Genomic DNA, 20,252 nt, shown 5'->3' on the forward strand with positions numbered 1-20,252 from the left:
CCAAGTGCTTAAATACTTCCCTTTAATATTTCTCCTTTTCCCCACATCTAGTTCTGGTCTATACCATCCTGAGCAGAAAAAGCCTGCATGCATTCACCCTGTAATTTTGTATACTGGTAACTTGTTAGTCCTCTGTAGGATTTCCCCTCTTCCGCCTGCACTCCAGGGAGTGAAGTCAGCATGTCCCTGTTACTCAGGTCCTCAGCACCTGACAGCATCCTCGGAAACTTTCTCTGCGCTCTTTCAAGCTTATTGCTATCTGCTGTCCTTACCATGTCCTGTTGTACTGTACCTGAGACTCATCAATACAATTGCTTTTACCGACCTCTTGATTAAAGCAATTTAATAAAGGCAAAAAAAAAACGGCTGTGCCATTGATCTCCTCATCAGTGAGAGTTCTCGCAATATTTAAGAAGTATCTGCAAAAGTGTTTGAATCAACAAGGGATAGAAAGCTATGGACAAAGTGATGGTGATGTGGATTCATAGCTAATGATGCCAAAGATATGGTGCATCGACATGCTGAATTACTGTGAAAGAAAGATATCTCAGATCACACATATGTTATGGCATCGGGGAGGTGCCATCTTCACACAGCTACCATTAGGCAGAGGGTACAGAAGGCTGAAGTTCCACATCACCAGGTTCAAGGACAGCTATTGTACTTTCCTTCAACCATTCAGTTCCTGAACCAACGAGCGCAACACGAACCAGAATGGATCACCAAATTGCTGCAGGAACTCAGCAGGTCAGGCAGCACCAATGGAAGAAAATGTTTTGAGTCAAGACCCTTCATCTGGACTGAAATCAAGACCTAAAATGTCGACTCTCTTTTTATCTCCATGGATGCAGCCTTATCTGCTGAGTTCCTCCAGCATTTTGTTTATTATTCCAGATTCCAGAATGCTAGAGGAAATCATCAGGTCTGGCAACAACTGTGGAGGAAAAAGTTGATGTTTTGGGTTGAGAGTCTTCATCTAGACAGAGATTTCGACTGTCCATTTCTCTACACAGATGCTGCTTGACCATAAGATACAGGAACAATTGAGGCTGCTCCACCATTTCATCATGGCTGATCCAATTTTCCTCTCAGCCCCAATCTTCTGCCTTCTCCCCATATCCCTTCATGCCTTGACTAATCAAGAATATATCAAGAATCAATTACTTGTCCTCCACAGCTGCCTGTGGTAACAAATTCCACAGATTTGCCACTCTCTGGCTAAAGAAATTCCTCCTCATCTCCGTTCTATAAGGACGCCTCTCTAATCTGAGGCTATGTCCTTTGGTCTTAGACTCCCCCACCATAGGAAACACGTCTTCACATCCATTCTATCAAGGTCTTTCACTATTCGATAGGTTTCAATGAGATCACACCTTATTCTTCTGAATTCCAGTGAATACGGACCCAGAGACATCAAACTCTCATCATATGACTAGCCTCTCAATCCCAGAATCATTTTTGTGAACCTCCTTTGAATCCTGCCCAGCTTCAGTACATCTTTTCTTAGATAAGGGACTTTAAATTGCTCACAATACTCCAAGTGAGGCTTCACCAGTGTTTTATAAAGCCTCAACATTCCATTCTTGCTTTTATATTCTAGTCTCTTGAAAGGAATGCTAACATTGCATCTGCCTTCCCCACCACCAACTCAACCTGCAAGTTAATCTTTAAGGGATCTTACACAAGGACTCCCAAGTCCCCTTGTACCTCAGATTGTTGAATTTCCTCTCCATTTAGAAAATTGCCAAAGCATTTATTTCTTCTACCAATGTGCATAACTATACACTTCCTGATGCTGCTACTTCTTTGCCCATTCTCCTAATCTGTCTAAGTCCTTCTGCGCAGTGTCTCTACTTCCTCAAAACTACCTGCCCCTCCACCTCTTTTTGTATCATCCGAAAACTTGGCTACAAAGCCATCAATTTCATTATCTATGTATTGACATATACAGTAATGTAAAAAGAATCGGTCCCAACATATGCTAGTATCTTTCCTGCAAAGCCATGGGCTCTTAACTTGTTCAACAGCCTCAATTATGGCACCTTGTCAAAGGCCTTCTGAAAATCCATGTACATTGCATCCACTGATTCACCTTTGTCTATCCTGGTTTATATTTCTTCAAAAAAAGTCCAATGGATTTGTCAAGCGAGATTTTCCCTCAAGGAAACTATGCTGACTACGGCCTATTTTATCATGTGCCTCCAAGTAGCCTGAAACAACATCCTTAACAATCGATTTCAACATCTTCCCAACCACTGACGCTGACTAACTGGCCTGTAATTTCCTTTTTTCTGCCTCTCTCCCTTCTTGAAGAGTGGAGTAACATTTGCAATTTCCAGTCCTCCAGAACCATGCCAGAATAAATTGATTCTTCAAAGATCATTACTAATGCCTCCACAATCTCTTCATCCATCTTTTTCAGAACTCTGAGGTGCGTACCATCTGGTCTAGGTGACTTATCTATCTTAAGACCTTTCAGTAAACAAAACTAATGTCATTTGCTGACTTGTTGAGTTCCTTAAGCATTATGGAGACACAAGAGACTGCAGATACTAGAATGTGGAAGAATGCACAACACATTGCTCTGGATTAGTTAACCCGTTTCGTTCCTCAAGCAGTTTTTCTTTTGCTGTATGGTTAAATTACCAGTGTTCTGTACAGAATCCAGGAAATTTGATAGACTCTTAAATAAGCTGGCATAACCATGTTGGGCTGAATGACCTTCAGCTCTTTTGCACTTTTCCACCTCCCCTCCAATAAACAAAGAACAGGATTTACAGTAATCTCTTGGTAAAAAGCGTGTTTGATCTCATCAATTGAAAACAGAAAAAATACAGTTGCTTTAAATATTTCACCATTAATTTCCAATGCTATAAATTGATTTGCTGGAAGTCCCTGGTTAAAGAAACAAATGTTGGCTTTCTCCTTCTCCTTCATTTCCCCAAGTGTCAAATCCAACAAATTTACAATGATGTACAGTTGGTTATCAGTCAACTGACTTCCCGGCTAAAAGAAACCATGCTCACAGTGAGAAAAGGGAGGAATGCATGGACAGAGGACACATTACAAGCAACAGGTCAGTTTAAAAACAGGGAATATTCTGATGGTCCTACATCTGGGGGAATGAAATGTGAGGAAACACTGATAAGATAAACACTGGCTTGGATCTGTTGGGCTTCAGGGCCCATTTCTATACAGTAAATACTATGTAAGACTATGCTTTGCTACTGTTAGGCTTCACAGGACATCCAACTGAAAGGAAATACTGAAGGGGTAGAGAGAGAGAAAAAAAACCTTTCTGATTAATAACAAAAATAATGCAATTTTCCCCTCTTATTTTTGAAGGAGTATTTCCTGGTTCTACAGTCACATTCTCAAAGTACCAATTAATCTCAATGAGGAAATCCTCAGCAAATCTACAGCTTCATAGAGATGACCGGTTGCCATGGTAACATTTGAACTGTTTGGCCATTGTGGCGATCACTTTCTCGGCATTGTTCAGTCTTTTCCCATCAGAAACGAATTATACCTCTTCGTCTGCAAGTCTATATATATATAATCCATTGCTTATTAAGTCCTGATTTCTCACAAGTCATAAAGAAGTTTTGATGGTTGGAAGTGTGGATCTTGAAGAAGTGCAAATCTTTAATGGACGATCTCAAGACAAAATTGAACTGTGATTGGCTGATACTATGATGCCTACTAGCATTTCTATAATTATGGTTTGCTCGCAGGGGTCCATTCTCCAAGCACCGGCACCGTGGGATTTAGGTGTAGGTTCTGCTAGGTGACGAGTCGGGCCTGTAGTCGTACTTATTCAGGGTGCTGGGATAATACGTAGTGGTGTACACATTCGTCTGCTGTAATGAGGATAGATAGTTGCTTCTGTCATCAGGAATCAAATTGTTCTTGTTCAGAGTCTGAGGAAAAAAGAAGTCAGATGTGTTTTGGTTAGTGGTGACATTAAGTGATTTAACCAAACTAGAAGGTAAAAAATCGTGAGTTTCTTTAGTACATCACAGCAAGTGATCTATGGTTTAGCTAGTCGAGCTAGTCAAAACTTCAGCGACCCGGGCTCAATCCTGACATTGGGCTCTGTGTGCATGGAATTTGCACCTTCTGTAGATGGCCATATGCATTTGCTCTGGTATCCCAGAAGGGCAGATATCGTTGGGTTAAAAGGCTACTGTTAAATGTACCTGGCACGTAGTCAAGTGGGAGAATCTGGAGGGAGGGAGTTGATAGGAATATGGGGAGAAACCAATGGATGAGGGTAGAAATGCTGATAATGTGCTGGTAGAGGGATTGGGTGCATTTGTTTAATTAGTTTGGCACAACATTGTGGGCCAAAGGGCCCTTTTACTGTACTGTGTGCTGTTTTATGAGCTATGTTGAAGGAAGGATGAACTGCTAAGGTTTTAAAAGGCATTGGTCATACCACATTTGGAATATTGTGAGCAATTTTGGACCTCATATCTTAGAAAAGATATGCTAGCTCTGGAGATGGTTTGAAGGAATTTCATGAGAATGATCCCAGAAAAAGAAAGACCTTAACAAATGAGGAACATTTGATGTCTCTGGGCCTGTACTCAAAGGAATTCAGAAGGGTGAGGGAGAATCTCACTGTAACTCACAGGTATTAAATATGCTGGGTAGAGAGAATGTGAAAAGGACATTTCCATTAATCTAGGATCTGAGGGCACAGGCTCAGAATAAAGGGACGTGCCTTTCAAAATGAGATGAGGAGGTGAATCTGAGGAACTCATTGCCACAGAGGCTGAGCAGGCTAAGTCATTGGAGGTATTTACGGTAGAGTTTGATAGGATCTTCATTGACAAGGGATCTAAGGGAGAAGGTTGGAGAATAGGTTTGAAACAAAAAAAAATCAGCCATGATAGATTAGTATAGGAAACTCAAAAGGCTGAATGTCCTAATCCTGCTCCTATACCTAATGATTTATGGTCTTCTATTGGTGTAAAAATGGACATTTGTTAATAGGTGCAGATCACTGAGCTGAAAGGCCTGTTTATTTTAGATATACAGTGGGAATGGGCACTTCTGGCCCTTCAAGCCACGCTGCCCAGCCACCTTCAACAATCTCCGATTTAACCTTCACCTAACCATGGGAAAATTTACAATGACCTACTAACCTACTAACCAGTACATCTTTGGACTGCGGGATGAGACCGGGGCACCCGGAGAAAACCCACCCATTCCACAAGGAGAATGTACAAACTCCTTACAGAGGTAAGGGTTGAACTCTGAACTCCATCATAGTGTTTCACTAACCGCTGTGCTACCGTGGCATTGTGTTTCTGTGCTGATCTCTCTGAGTCTAGCTCACCTCAGAACATCCCAGGGTAGAGAATCTTTGAGACAAGGGTAGGATTGGAAGATTAAAATTCAATCATAATCCATTTTAACTCATCAGGGGCGATTGATAAGTTCGTGGCCTAAGGTAGAAGAGGATGAGTTATTAACTTCAAACTTTCTGCATAATTACTCAAAGAGTTGAACTGCTCATGCATGTAACGAGAGCTGTATAACTCATCTCCTTCTGCCTTAGACCATGAACCTATCAATCACCCCTGCAGCGGACACTTTCTGGAGGTCCAAGATCCGTATGCTCCATGACCATTGGACTAAGTTTGTAAATGTAGAAGGGGACTATGTTGAAAGGTAAATGTGCTAGGTTTTCTAAAATTGATTTCTTCTACCTTAGGCCACGAACTTATCAATCACCCCTCGTATGATGCCATTACTGCAAGGAGGTTGAAGGGACTCGAGTACCTGAATTATAAGGAAAGGTTGAATAGGTTAGGACTTCTTTCCCTAGAGCATAGGAGAATTAGGGGAAAATTGACAAAGGTAGGAGAAATTATGAGGGGTAAAGATGTAGAGTAAATGCAAGCAGGCTTCTTCCATGAGTTGAGTGAGACTAGATCTAGAGGTCATGGGTTAAAGGTGAAAGATGAAATATTTAAGGGGAACAAGGGGGAACTTTTTCACTAGAGGGTGGTGAGAGTGTGGAATGAGTTTCCAGTGAAAGTTTGGATAAGTACATGGATAGGAGGGTTATGGAGGACTATGGTCCAGGTGTGGGTTGTTGGGACAGACAGATTAATAGTTTGGATCAGACTAGATAGGTCGAATGCTTGTTTCTCTGCTGTAGTGGTCTATGACTCTAGTTCTCTGGGCTATATGGTGGTTGGATAAGACTTACATTTGGCAAGGGGGGAACAGGTGTTTGGGTTACCCTGAGTCTCTTCCAGAGCCATGAGCTGATGAGGGCAGTATGGTAGAGTAGCAGTCAACGCAAGATCAGGTTCAACTCCCGCTATTGACTTTAAGGAGTTTGTACATTCATCCCATCACCTTGTGGGTTTTCTCTGGGTGCTCTGGTTTCCTCCCACATTCCAAAGATGTATGGTTAGGGTGATTAAGTTGTAGGCATGCTACATTGGCACGGGAAGCATGGCAATACTTGCAGACTACTCCACCACATCCTTGTTGCACAAACAACGCATTTCACTGTATGTGTCAACGTTTCGATGCACATGTGACAAATAAAGCTAATCTTTAGTCTTGTTAAGGGCAATATCCTTGAAGGATTTTTGCTATCCTCCTGGAAACCCACTGTCCTGTGGGAGCTCAGAACAGTATGCTTGTCCTAGTAGCCCTGTCTTTGGCAAGTCTGGGTCGATACAGAGATCGAAGTCCGAAGGTCGATCGAAAGTCAAGACCTAACGGCTGAATTCCTGATTCTGTGAATGGAGGAGTCTGCGCATCCGTCCGCTGCAGGCTGGAGGCCTGGCCTGTCCAGGGATTTGAGGACTGTCTGTTTGTGTGTGTGAATGTGTGGGTGGGAGGGAGGAAAGGGGCTTGTTTTGCTGCTGAACATTATGGGCACACCATGTTAGCTGTCGAATGTGTGACAACACCTGTAGGCTACCCCCAGCACATCATTAGGTTGTATGTGATAAGTAAATGAATCTGAACCTGCAACTGGGCACATGGACAATGTGGCCTGCCTGAGGAATGAGCTGAGCACAGTTAGATATTCAGTGCTGGGGATGTTGGCCTGAGAATGGATGCTGAGATTGCCAATGTTGTATTTTTATTTTATTTAGAGATACAGCAGGATAACAGGCCCTTCTGGCCTAATGAGCCCACGTTGCCGAGTTACACCCATGTGACCAACTAACCTACCAACCCGTATATTTTCAGAATGCGTGAAGAAACTGGAGCACACAGAGGAAACCCACACGTTCACTGAGAACGTACAAACTCCTTACAGACAGCATCAGGAATAGAACCCGTTGGTGCTGTTAAATTTTAGGCTCACTGCTCTACTACCATGCCTCCCACAATAGATTTGGGTAAATTTGTGAGGATGGCATTTAGATTTAGATAGGCAGTTAGATAGGTACATGAATATGGAGAAAGTGAAGGGGAATGGATCACATGCAAGCAGAATGGATTCAGTTTGGAACATATAACATATTGCAGAACATGGCCTATACTGTGCTTTGGCCTATGTTTTAATACAGCACATGACAGGCCCTTGGGCAGACAATGTTGTGCTAACCCTTTAATTTACTCTAAGATCAACCTAACCCTTCCCTCCTATTAGACCTCTAGTTTTCTATTATGGTGTACCTATCTAAGAGCTGCTTTTGTATCTGCCCCTACCATTACCCCTGGCAGAGTGGTCCATGTGTTCCATACACCACTCTCTGTGTAAAGAACACACACAAATCGCTGGAGGAACTCAGCAGTCCAGGCAGCATCCACGGAAAAAAGTAAACAGTCAATGTTTTGGGCCGACCCCTTCAACTGTACTCTTTTCCATAGATGCTGACTGGTCTGCCGAGTTCCTCCAACAGTTTGTGTGTGTTGCTCAGATTTCCAGCATCTGCAGATTTTCTCGTGTCTGTTTAAGGAACTTAGCTCTGACACCCCACCTATACTTTCCTCTTATCACCATAAAATTATGCTCCTTCATATTAGCCATTTCTGCCTTGAAAGAAGGTATTGATTTGGTTTAGTTTCTGGCACAGACAATGCAGGCTTAAGGACCTGTTCTCTTTCCCCATTTGAAGCTTGAAGCGATTCTGTCCCACGTTCCAAACCACTCCCACAGCAGGTGATTTTACAGCAGACACTCTCCATTTCTATGGGACGTAGGAGGAAACTGGATCATGAGGAGGTAAATAGGGAGTATTTGAAAACTCCACACACACAGTGCTGGTGATCACAATCAAACTGAGGCTGTTAGAGCTGAGAAACAACAGCACTAACTGCTGCAGTTCAATTGCACCTGATGAACAGGTAAGGTCGAGGGATACAGAAAATAGAATCCAGAGTGGCAGAGATGGGCGCTGGGTGGCATTCAGTACTATAATGCTAATGATTCTGAGAAGTTAGAGGGGCCCTGGGAAGAGTCCTCTTTCCGTTGTGAAATCTACAGGTATTATTCCATCTAACTGATGGAACTGCTGGCAGAGCTGCTGTCTCTTAGCAGTGCACTGGAATAAGACCATAAGAGCAGAATTTGGCCATTTGGCCCATCAAGTCTGTCACACCATTTCATCATGGCTGATCTAATTTTCCTCTCTGCCCCAATCTCCTGCCTTCCCCCTGTATCTTTTCATCTCCTGACCAATCAAGGATTTATCAACCTCTGCCTTAAACCTGGCCTCCACAGCCTGTGGCAAAGAATTCCACAGATTCACTACTCCCTGGCTAAAGAAATTCCTCCTCATGATGCAAATGTCAGCAATATTTCCATAGTCAGGTCCCTAAAGGGGTACGGGTGCCCACGACCCTCTTACTTAGAGGGGTGGGAGCCTCTCACACAGAAAATGGCCCACTGTGTGTAAGTTGATTTACCTTGATTTCCATTGGATTGTAGAGCTCATTTTTGTTCGCCTGACTGCTGCTCTTGTAGCTTAAGTGATTGGGAGTGCTCGGATGAACGACTGTGGACTCCTGAGATTGTCTGTAGCATCGCTGGTAGTACATGTAGATCAGCAGGGTAATAAGGCTCGTGCCCAAGAAGGAGGCGATGCCGGTGGCAACCAGGTGGTAGATACTGTAACCTGGATTGGCAAATGGTTAGACGTTTAGAGAAGCTGGGGAATACAGTCCTGAAGCCTTCAAAGCAACAGACACAGAACCAGCACAATGGCATCACAATATCAACATCTTCTTACAATGTCCAAAAACTGCAGCCAACTGTCAGGTCACTGGCTGAAGTCTGTGTCCAGGAGAAAGAAGCAGGAAGGAAAAATCATTCCAGACATTCAGCAGTCTGCATTTTAGAGTCATAGAGTGAATGAACATTACAGCACAGAAACAGGCCCTTTCGCCCATCTAATCTATGCAATTATTCTGCTTCGTCCCATTGACCTGCACCGGACCATAGTCCTCCACACCCCTCCCATCCATGTACCATTCCAATTTTCTCTTAAGTTTTGAAATCAAAGCCCAATCTACCACTTCCACTGGCAGTTCATTCCACCACCCTCTTGAGTGAAGAAGATCCTCCTCACATTCCTCTTAAACAGTTCACCTTTCACCCTGAACCCACGGCTCACTGAATCTCAATGGAACAAGCCTGCTTGCATTTATCAATACCCCTTATAATGTTGGTATATCTCTGTACAATGTCCCCTCATTCTCCTATGCCCTAGGGAATGAAGTCCGAACTTATTCAACCTCTCCCTGTAACTCAGTTCCTCAAGTACCGGCAGCATCCTTGTCAATTTTCTCTGTACTCCTTCAATTGGTATCTTTCCTGTAGATAAATGACCAGAAGTGCACACAATACTCCAAATTAGGCCTCACCACCTTCTTATACAACTTCAACATAACATCCCAACTCCTGTGTTCAGTACTTTGATTTATGAAGGCCAATGTGCCAAGAGCTCTCTTTATGAATCTATCTACTTGTGACTGCATGTTCAAGAAATTATAGATCTGTATTCCCCGATCCCTCTGTTCTACCACATTCCTCAGTGCCCTGCCACTCATTGTCTAAGTTCTATCTTGGTTTGTCCTCTCAAAGTACAACTTGTCTGCATTAAATTCTCTGTTGCTTTTCAGCCCATTTTTCCAGCTGATTCAGATCTCACTGTAAGCTTTAATAGTCTTCCTCGCTGTCCACTACATCTCCAAACTTGGTGTCATCCACAAATTTGCTGATTCAGTTCACCACATTATCATCCAGACTATCGATATAGATGACAAACAACAGACCCAGCACTGATCCTTACGGCACTCCATTAGTCACAGGCCTCGACCTGCTGAGTTCCTCTAGCACGTTGTGAGTGTCAGAGAGGCAACCATCTACTACCACTCTCTGGCTTCTCCTGCAAATCATGTCTAATCCACTTTACTACCTCATCCTGAATGCCAAGTGATCGACTCTTCTTGACCAACCTTCCATGCAGGACCTTGTCAAATACTTTGCTAAAAGTCCTTGTAGACAACATCCACTGCCTTCATCAACTTGCCTTGAAAAACTCTACAATTGGTTATACATGACCTACCACTCACAGAGCCATGCTGACTATCCCTTATCAGTCTCAGACTATCTAAAAACATATATATCCAGTCCCTTAGAATACCTTCCACTATTTATATCAAGCTCACCTGTTGTTAAGGATGTTTTAAATATCTCCGCTAGGCCCCTGCAATTTCTGCACTAGACTCCCACATGGTCCAAGGGAACACCTTGTCAGACCTTGAAGATTTATCCACCCTGATTTGCCTCAAGACAGTAAACATCTCCTCCTCTGTAATCTGTACAGGGAACATAAAGTCAATGCTGCTTTGCCTTACTTCTACAGATTCTGCGTCCATCTCCTGAGTAAATACAGATTAAAAAATTCATTTAAGATCTCCCCCATCTTTTATCTTTATCTAGGAGAAGGAGCGTGGAAGGATGGTGCCAGCAGTTTTTGCAGACCCAGACAACTTCCTCCAGTTCGTCCACAAACTAGCTTATTCTTTTTCTCTTACATCTCTCCTTTCTTTTTAAGGTGGCTGGGATTCTGTCAGAGTCCGTGATCTACATCTCAAACTAGGGTTCTTCGCAAGCGGTAAGTCTTGGGACTAACTGTGTGGCTTGGTGCTTCGCTATCTCCAAGAGCAGCCTGGAAAATGTGCACCTTTGGGGGGCAGCCCCGTAGATGACGCGGTGATTTCGCTGTAGATGATAAAACTCTGTTTCTAGATGCTGCTGTGTGAGGCTGCAATGATCATGCAGAGCGAGTTACAGAGAGAGGTCATAGGACTTGATTTTAAAACACCTTGAAGTTCACAGGTCACAACAGGGCTTTTCTCACAAAACATTTTCCACAGAGAAAATGTCATGACTTACTTGCACAGCTTGTGTCACTTCCAATTGCAGGCTGAATCACTGCAGGAGAGAGGCAGAAATCACCATTAGCAGAGATGTCAACAGAAATGCTACTCCTAAGAACAATTCCCAACATAATTCCTTATTTACCCAGACCCTGTTACCCTGTCCCTTTCTCATCCTCCACTCTCTCTATCTGCCCACCTTCCCACCAGTTCCTCTCCCCAACTGTTAACATCTGCATTTCCTAATCTCTCCCCCTGTTCCGTGCTCTGTCTTCCTTTCATTCGGATTCCACCATCTGATGCCCTTTGATGCCTCACCTATCCCCTCCCAGCCGCTATCACTACCTCCAGTCTTAATACGTTGACTCCAAATGTTGATGGTCCATCTTCTTCCATAGAAGCTGTCTGACCTGCTAAGCCTTCCAGCATTTTGCATGTTGTTCCAGATTCCAGCATCTGCTTCTATTTTACCACTACTGAGTTGTGCAATGTTATAAAACTAGTCTAACAATCAGGAAGTAACTTACATAGAATATGGAACAGTACAGCATTTGTCTACATCCATGGCCTATCTGAGAGTGTTTCAAATGTCCTTAATGTATCTGCCTCTACTACCACCCTGGCAGCATTTGACTAACCCACCTCTGATATCTCGCCCTACACTTTATTTAGTGATACTGTGTAGGGTTGGAGCCACACTGACCCAGTAGCCCCCAACAAACCCGATTAGCCCTAACCTAATCTCGGGACAATTTACACTGACCAATTAACCTGCCTTTGGACTGCAGGGGAAAACCGGAAGACCCTGAAAAAACCCACGCATTCCACAGGGAGGATGTAGAGAGACTCCTTACAGACAGCATTGAAATTTGAACACTGAATTTAGAACGCCCCGAGCTGTAATAGCATCGCACTAACTGCCATGCTACCATGCCACCCAATCACCTTAAAATTATGCCCCCTTAGCCAGATCCACCCTGGAAAAAAAGTGCTGACTATCCACTTCATCCCTGACTCTTATCAATTTACACACCTCTATCAAGTCACTCCTCATTCTCCTTTGCTCTAAAGAGAAAAACCCTAGCTCCCTTAGCCTATCAACTTGAGTAACTTAAATGTCCCCATCCATAAACAGCTTAGGTCAATACCACCCATAACAAAAACTAATTTCCAGAACACGAGATCTGGACCATCAGTCTTTGACCTTATTTGCTCTTTATGGCGTCATTCTTTGTTATGCTCTCTGCATAGATGATGGGTAGGGAGACTGCTCCCTGTTCCTAACGCTCCCTAGAAGTTGCACTAGATATCCCAAGTTAGCTGACCAGCCTGTTACCTGGGATTTCATTGTAGAGACAGGGTCGATACTGGGTGCTGTTTCCCACACACTGCTTCTGCCCTGAATTGGACACCTCACATTGACGTCTGCGGGACTGTGTGCCTTCTTCATCGCACAGACTCCACTCTGTCCACACTGACCAGCCACCTTACAAAACACAAGAGCATATTTTTATTAGTCATTCCAATCAACATTAGCTCAACATTATTTTGTTGTCAGTTGTAAATACTGGGGTTTGATTTCTGTTGCTATTTCTAAAGAACTTGTGTGTTCTCTCCGTGGCCACATGGATTTCCTCCCACTTCCCCAAGACATACACTTAGGGTCAGGGTTCGTGAGTTGAGAACATGCTATAATGGCGTCGGAAGCATGATGACACTTGTTGGATGCTCACTGACCCCTTTCACTGTATGTTTCAATGTACATATGATAAATAAAGCTAATCTTTAACTGCACATGTTATTTAACAGTCACTTGGCACCAATTATAAGTTTTCACATCACTCTGGGATGTTTGAAACTGCTCCAAGTAGTATGAAATCCTGGAAAATAATGACTTTGCAAGATAATGTTGAGACTGCATGTGGAAATACTGTGTTCAGTTTTAGTTACTCTTCGATAGCAATGATGCCATTAAACTGGAAAGAGTGCAGGAAGGATTTGTGGATTGATTTATTGGGATACAGCATTGGGATACAGATATAGGCTCTTCTGCTCCTTTGACCCAAGCTGCCAGCTACCCACAAATTTAACACTAGCCTAGCGAGCCTAGTCACGAGACAATTTACAATGACCAATTACCTACCAACTGGTATGTCTTCAGACTGTGGGAGGAAACCAGAGAACCCGGAGGAAACCCACATGGTCACGGGAAGAACATCCAATCTCCTTACAGGCAGCATTGGGAATTGAACCAGGGTCGCCTGTAGTGTAGTGATTAGCATTGTGTTAATCACTACACTACTGTGCTGAGACTCAAGGAACTGAGTGATGGAGAGAGGCTGAGCAAGCTTTTACTTTATTGGCATTGGTTTATTATAGTCACATGTACCAGATACAATGAAGAACATGTCTTGCGCGCTATGTATACATCTCTGAAGGTATTCCATTGGTCAGCGCCGACCATGGATGCTGTGTCCCAAATGTTTACGTGAAAGGCAAACCAGTATGTAACCCAGGGTATGGAGAGGAAACTGTTGCCCATGTAGCAGGCTCCCCTTCTCCACCCAGCTGATGAATCCAAAGGAATGGCAGAGACCAATACAGTTTGGCACCAGCAGCGTTGCAGGAGTTGCTAGTCAGCATTGAACTCAAGATAGGATCCTCCCTTGGGAATCGAGCTCTGAATTTTTCCCTGGGGTTTACTCTGAAGCCTATCCCATGAGTGGCTATAGCTGGAAAGCAGCAGATGTTTGAGATCAGAGTTTTCCTTCTTGATGAGCTGCCAACCATGGCTGATGAGCCCCGTATGCCTGAAGCAACTGGTTTTAAGGTGCCAGTAGCCCATCTTTGCCCCTTCTGTCAATAGAGCTGGTTCCGCCGGGCTTAGTAGCTAAGACACACTATGTCCAGGAGCTGGACTTGGTTGTCAGGGGCTATTTGAAATGCATGCCATGGGCAGCATTTAATAGGTAGTGATACCCATTACCACCGCAATTATAACACTCAAAAGGAATCTGTTTATACAGATCAAATCATTACACGGAGCATTGAAATAGAACAAGGTAAAACAATAACAATACAGAATACGGTGTACAAACAACCGAGAAAGTGATAAATTGTAAGATCATAACAGGATAGACTGTGAGGTCAAGTGCCCATCTTATCTGTTAAAGTGTCTAATAACAGTGGTTAGAGCAATGAGGGGTGATCTTTTAGAGGTGTATAAAATCATGAGGGTCAGACATAGGTGAATGCACGCAGCCTTCTTCCCGGGGCTGGGGAATCAAGAACAAGAGAACACAGGTTTTAAGTTGAGAGGGGAGAGATTTAGTCAGACTTGAGGGGCAGAGTATGGTCTGTATATTGAATGAGCTGTCCGAGGAAGTGGTAGAGGCAGGTACATGAACCATATTTAAAAGACTGCTGTCAGGTGCATAGATGGAAAAGTTTACAAGGATACAGGCCAAACATTGGCAAATGGTGCAACATCAGCATGGTGCAGTTGGGCCAAAGGGCCAGTTTTTATAGCTCTGCAACTCTATAAAGAAATACTAGAGCATAGAACTTAGAACATTACAGCAAAGTACAAGCCTTTTGGCCCACAATATTGTGCTGACTTTCTAACCCTTTCCTCCTGCATAGCCTTTTCTTTTCCTATCATCCATGCACCTATCTAAGAGCTTTCTAAATGCCCCCAATTGATCTGCCCCTACCACCACCACTGGCAGTGCATCCCACATACCTGCCCCTCTCTGTGTAAAAGGCTTAACTCTGGCATCTCCACCACCCCCCGCCCCCACTATACTTCGCTCCGATCACTTCAAAATTATGGCCCATTTATTAGCTACTTCTGCCTTGGGAAAAAGTTTCTGGCTATCCACTTGATCTTTGATTCTTGTTCATCTCATACAACTCTATCAAGTCACCTCTCATTCTCCTTCGCTCGAAAGACAAAAGCCCTAGCTCGCTCAACCTACCCTCATATAAGAGATACCCTCTAGTCCAGGCAGCATCCTGGTAAATCTCCTCTTCACCCTCTCTAAAGCTTCCACATTCTTTCTGTAATGAAACAACCAGAACTGAACACAATATTCCAAATGTGGTCAACCAGATGATATAATATTATTAGAGAAGAGATGAAGAAATAGTGTAGGAGAGCAGCAGCTGAGCAAGGAGGGGTGCTGTGGTAGTTGGGGTGTTGGAAGAAGGTATAAGGTTGTTCAGCGTTGCAGTTCCCTGTATGACAAAAGACACTGAGATTAAAGGACTCTCATGACAATTGCAAGATGCACTCAGTGGCTGCTGTGTTAGAAACAGGAGTGGAACCCATTGTGTTCTTCTACTGTTGTAGCCCATCCACTTCGATGTTTGATGTGTTGTGCATTCAGAGATGCTCCTCTGCACACCAATGATGTAACAAAGTTCAAAGTAAAATTTATTATCAGAGCACGTTCACGTCACCACGTACAACCCTGAGGTTCTCCTTCCCGCGGGCATACTCAGCAAATCTATAGAACAGTAACTGTAAACAGGATCAATGAAAAAACAAGAGCAAAGAAGACAACAAATTGTGCAAATGCAAATATAAAGAAATAGCAATAAATAAGGACAGTATGAAATTACAAGATAAAGAGTCCTTAAAGTGAGATCACCAGAAATAGAATGAGTGTCGTTATCCCCTTTTGTTCAAGTGCCTGAGGGGTGAGGGGTAGTACCTGTTCTTGAACCTGCTGGTGCGAGTCCTGATGCACCTGTACCTTCTACCTGATGGCAGCAGAGAGAAAAGAGCATGGCCTGGGTGGTGAGGATCTTTGATGATGGACGTTGCTTTTCTTCAGCAACGTTTCATGTAGATGTGCTCAGTGGTTGGGAGGGCTTTACTGGGTCGAATCCACTACCTTTTGTAGGGTGTTCCACTCAAACCAACCATCATGCTCAGCTTTGAAATGTGTGATAAAAACTGGAGCACCTGGAGGAAAACCATGTGGTCACAGGGAGAATGTGCAAATTCTACACAAATAACCTCAGGGTCGGGACTGAACCAAGTCTTTGAAGCTGTCAGGCCCTACTAACTCTGCCACTGTGCTGCCATGTTTTTGGCCCTGTATCTGTGCTGGCCCTGGATAGGGTCCAGAGGAGGTTCATAAAAATCAGCTTGGGGATGAAAGGCTTAGTTTATAAGGAGAGTTTGATGTCTCTGGGCCCGTGCTCAATATATTGAGTTCAGAAGAATGGTGTGGGCAGGGGGGGCAGCATTCCATTGAAACACACTGAATACTGAAAGGCCTGAACAGAGTGGACATGAAGAGGATGTTTCCATTAATAGGAGAGTCCAGGACCCAAGGGCTTAGCCTCAGAATGAAGGGACTGAGGCTAGGAAGAGAAGGAAAATCCTCAGATAGAGTGTGGTCAGTCTGTGAAATTCATTACCACACACGGCTGTGGAAGACAAGTCCAAGTCATTGAGTGTATTTAGGCCATAAAATGATAGATTCTTGATTGATAAGGGTGTTAAATTTTACAGGGAGAAGGCAGGAGAATGAGATTGAAAAAAATACATTTGTGATGGAGAAAGTCCCTTTAGAACTGAGATGAGATCAAATTTATTTAGCCACAAGGTGGTGAATCGGTGGAATTCATTGTCACAGATGGCCGTGAAGAGCAAGTCATTGGGTATATTTAAAGCAAAGCTTGACAGGTTGTTGATTAGTAAGGACGTCAAAGGTTACGGGGAGCAGGCACGGGGATGAGTCTGAGAGGAATAATAAATCGGCCATGAAGGAATGGGCAGAATGGCCTAATTCCATGAGGGATGATTGATAAGTTCATGGCCTAAGGTAGAAGCAGTCAATTTTAGACTTTATTTTATTTTTTTTTCAACATAGTCCCCTCCTACATTTACAGACTTAGTCCAGCGGTCCTGGAGCATACAGATCCCTTCTTTGTAGAAGTGGTCCACAGCAGGGGTGATTGATAAGTTCGTGGCCTAAGGTAGAAGGAGATGAGTTATTATCTTCAAACTTTCTGCATTATCACTCAAAGAGTTGAACTGCACGTGCATGTAACGAGAGCGTCTTGGACCTCCAAGTGGTCCACAGGAGGGGTGTTGATAAGCTTATGGCCTAAGGTAGAAGGAGATGAGTTATACAGCTCTTTTAAAACATGCACATGCAGTTCAGCTCTTTGAGTGAAAATGCAGAAAGTTTGAAGTTGATGACTCATCTCCTAACTTATCAATCACCCCTGCTGTGGACCACTTCTGGAGGTCCAAGACACTGACTTCTACAAAGAAGGGATCCGTATGTTCCACTACTGCTGGACTAAGTGTGTAAATGTAGGAAAAATAAATGTGCTAGGTTTTCTAAAATTCAGTCCCTCTACCGTAGGCCACAAACTTATCAATCACCCCTTTGTATTTCTATTTCTAATTAATTCTAGTTCTATTTATGGCCTTATGGTAATAACCATAATGTAGCTAAGTAAAATATCATCAAAAATTAATATCAATGTCTCCAGATGAAACAAGGTTCAGACAGGAAACAACAAGAGCAGTGTTAATAGACTAAGAAGATAAATCCATAGGGTATGATGTATCATGAGTTTAAGCACCTCCCCCTTGCCAACAATATTCTGGGGGCTGGGGGGGAGATCATTATTATTCAATCATAGCCTCTTTAAATAGTGTTGCCACTGGGTTAAAGCCTGGAAAGTCTTTGCACCATCATACTGTGGGACTGTCTTCGCCACAGAGGTTGGAGTACTGCGCAGACACAACAGAAGTTTTCCCTCGCAGATCTGGTGAACAACTTTAAAAACTCAGTCTCTATAATAGAGATAGGCTGGAAGGCTTGCTTCTGTGCTGCATCACTCTATGGATTTATGAATCTAAGTACCCTATTTCATGAAACAAACAATGACTGAGGCATGGGGGAGATTTGAGCATAGAGGTAGATCGGGGCATAGGAGAATGAAGGTGAACAGTATAGAGAGGGTAAATGCAAGCAGTCTTTTTTGACTGAATTTGGGTGAGACTAGAACTAGAAGTAGAGGTCATGGGTTAAGGATGAGAAGTGAAATGTTTCAGGGGAATGTGAGTGGGACTTCTTCATTCAGAGGGTGGTGGGAGTGTGGAATGAGCTGCCAGTGGAAGTGGTGGATGCGGGTTCAATTTCAAGGCTTAAGAGAAACTTGGATAGGTACGAGGATGGGAGGAGTGCGGAGGGCTGTGGTCCGGTGCAGGTCAATGGGAATAGGCAATTCAATAATTCGGTGTTGTCTAGATGGGCCAAAGGGGTTGTTTCTGTGCTGTAATGCACAGAGGAGAAAGAAAAAGTGAAGTACAAAGGTAAATAAAAGAGAGAATGAAAAAGGACTGCCGTTCAGATTGAGTGACAGACAGAATGACAGATCAACAGAAAGACAGATACCTGGATGCATAGTAAGAGATAAATATGCAAATATCCAGAGGCCACTTAATCAGAGAAACAGAGAGGCAGCAACAGAAAGTCACTGCGATGAGAGAGGGAGAGACAGAAAAAGATAGAAAGTGATAAAGAAAGAATAATATCAGGGAAACAGAAGAGAAAGGCAGAAACAGAGAGGAGAATCGATTCATGGAGTAAAGAATAAGGAGAGAAAAAGAATGTTGGAAAGATCCAAAGTCATGGACAGAGTGAGCAACCAAAATAGAAAGTGATAGAAGGTAAGACAGAGAGCAAGAAAAGTAAGTGAGTGAGAAAGAGGGAAAGTGGTCAAAGGGAGGCAGGGAAGGAGAGAGAAAGAGACAGTGAGAGACAGAGAGACAGTGAAAGAGAGAGATAGAGAGACGGAGAGAGAGGAAGAAAGAGAAAGAGAGAGAGAAGTGAGAGTGAGGGGGAAGGAGAGAGGGGCAGAGAAAGAGAGGGAGAGGGAGAGAGAGACAATGCGACACAAGCAGTGAGAGAGAGGATTGACAGTAAAACTAAAATATACAGGCAGTGACATATACCAACACAGAGCAAGAAGCTGTTGGGAAAATCATAACAAAACAGAGGAAAAGGAGACCACTTGCCATATTTAATCTTTACCCCAATGTGTGCAGAGTTGTTACTCCTGTCACCATTCATTCCAGGTTCACAGAAAGATTCACAATCAAGTCATAACCCGCTTCAGTAGAAATAACAAATTGAGGAATGTGGTGCCACAGAAATTAATCAGAATTGATTTTTGGCAGCCACACTGCTCATTGGATTATATTTTATGAACACAGAGAATATGTAGGAAGTTATCCATTTATCCAATTACAAGCCTTGCACAGCAGGTATAAGAGGGGAGTTTCTTGTACATAAATTTTAATTAGCAAGGGTAATTTGGAAAAGCATTTCATTATTTTTAATGACATACTTAGACGAGGGAGTACCACAGCTGTTAACTCACAGCGTTCAGGTTCCTGTTAAAGTCAGTTCCTAAAGTTCTACAGTTCAGTTGATGACCATTGATTGGAGTATAATGGGATCACGGTTTTGATCTTTGCTGACCCTAGCTCAGTAGCGAGGGAACAAAAAGCATTAATCTCAACCTTCGCCTCACAGGCCGAAGTCAGCATGGTTTCCTTAAGAGAAAATCTTGCCTCACAAATCTGTTGGAATTCTTTGCAGAAATAACAAGCAGAATAGACAAAGGAGAGTTAGTGCATATGTGCATTTGGATTTTCAAAAGGCCTTTGACAAGATGCCACACATGGGGCTACTTAACAAGTTAAGAGCCTATGGTATTACAGGAAGGATACTAGCATGGATACAGCATTAGTTGATTGGCAGGAGGCTAAGAGTAGGAATGAAGGGGTCTTTTCTGGTTGGCTGCTGGAAACAAATGATGTTCCACAGGGGTCTGTGTTAGGCCCA

The 20,252-nt window shown here is 43.3% G+C and overlaps 1 protein-coding gene across 2 annotated transcripts in view; it reads right to left on the reverse strand.

The window, feature by feature from the left end:
• Positions 1-2,783: 2,783 nt before the first annotated feature.
• Positions 2,784-20,252, reverse strand: part of sema5ba (sema domain, seven thrombospondin repeats (type 1 and type 1-like), transmembrane domain (TM) and short cytoplasmic domain, (semaphorin) 5Ba) — a 539,592-nt gene continuing 522,123 nt past the window's right edge. For both annotated transcript variants that reach the window (XM_072260941.1, XM_072260942.1), the window contains 4 exons: positions 12,707-12,856; positions 11,387-11,425; positions 8,893-9,101; positions 2,784-3,920 (listed from right to left, as the gene is read on the reverse strand). In XM_072260941.1, coding sequence (XP_072117042.1) covers positions 3,768-3,920; positions 8,893-9,101; positions 11,387-11,425; positions 12,707-12,856 — 551 coding nt within the window. In that variant the 3' untranslated portion in view covers positions 2,784-3,767. The remainder of the gene's footprint in view (positions 3,921-8,892; positions 9,102-11,386; positions 11,426-12,706; positions 12,857-20,252) is intronic.

This window comes from Mobula birostris, chromosome 6 (genome assembly GCF_030028105.1).
Source record: "Mobula birostris isolate sMobBir1 chromosome 6, sMobBir1.hap1, whole genome shotgun sequence".
Classification (NCBI taxonomy): Eukaryota; Metazoa; Chordata; class Chondrichthyes; order Myliobatiformes; family Myliobatidae; genus Mobula; species Mobula birostris.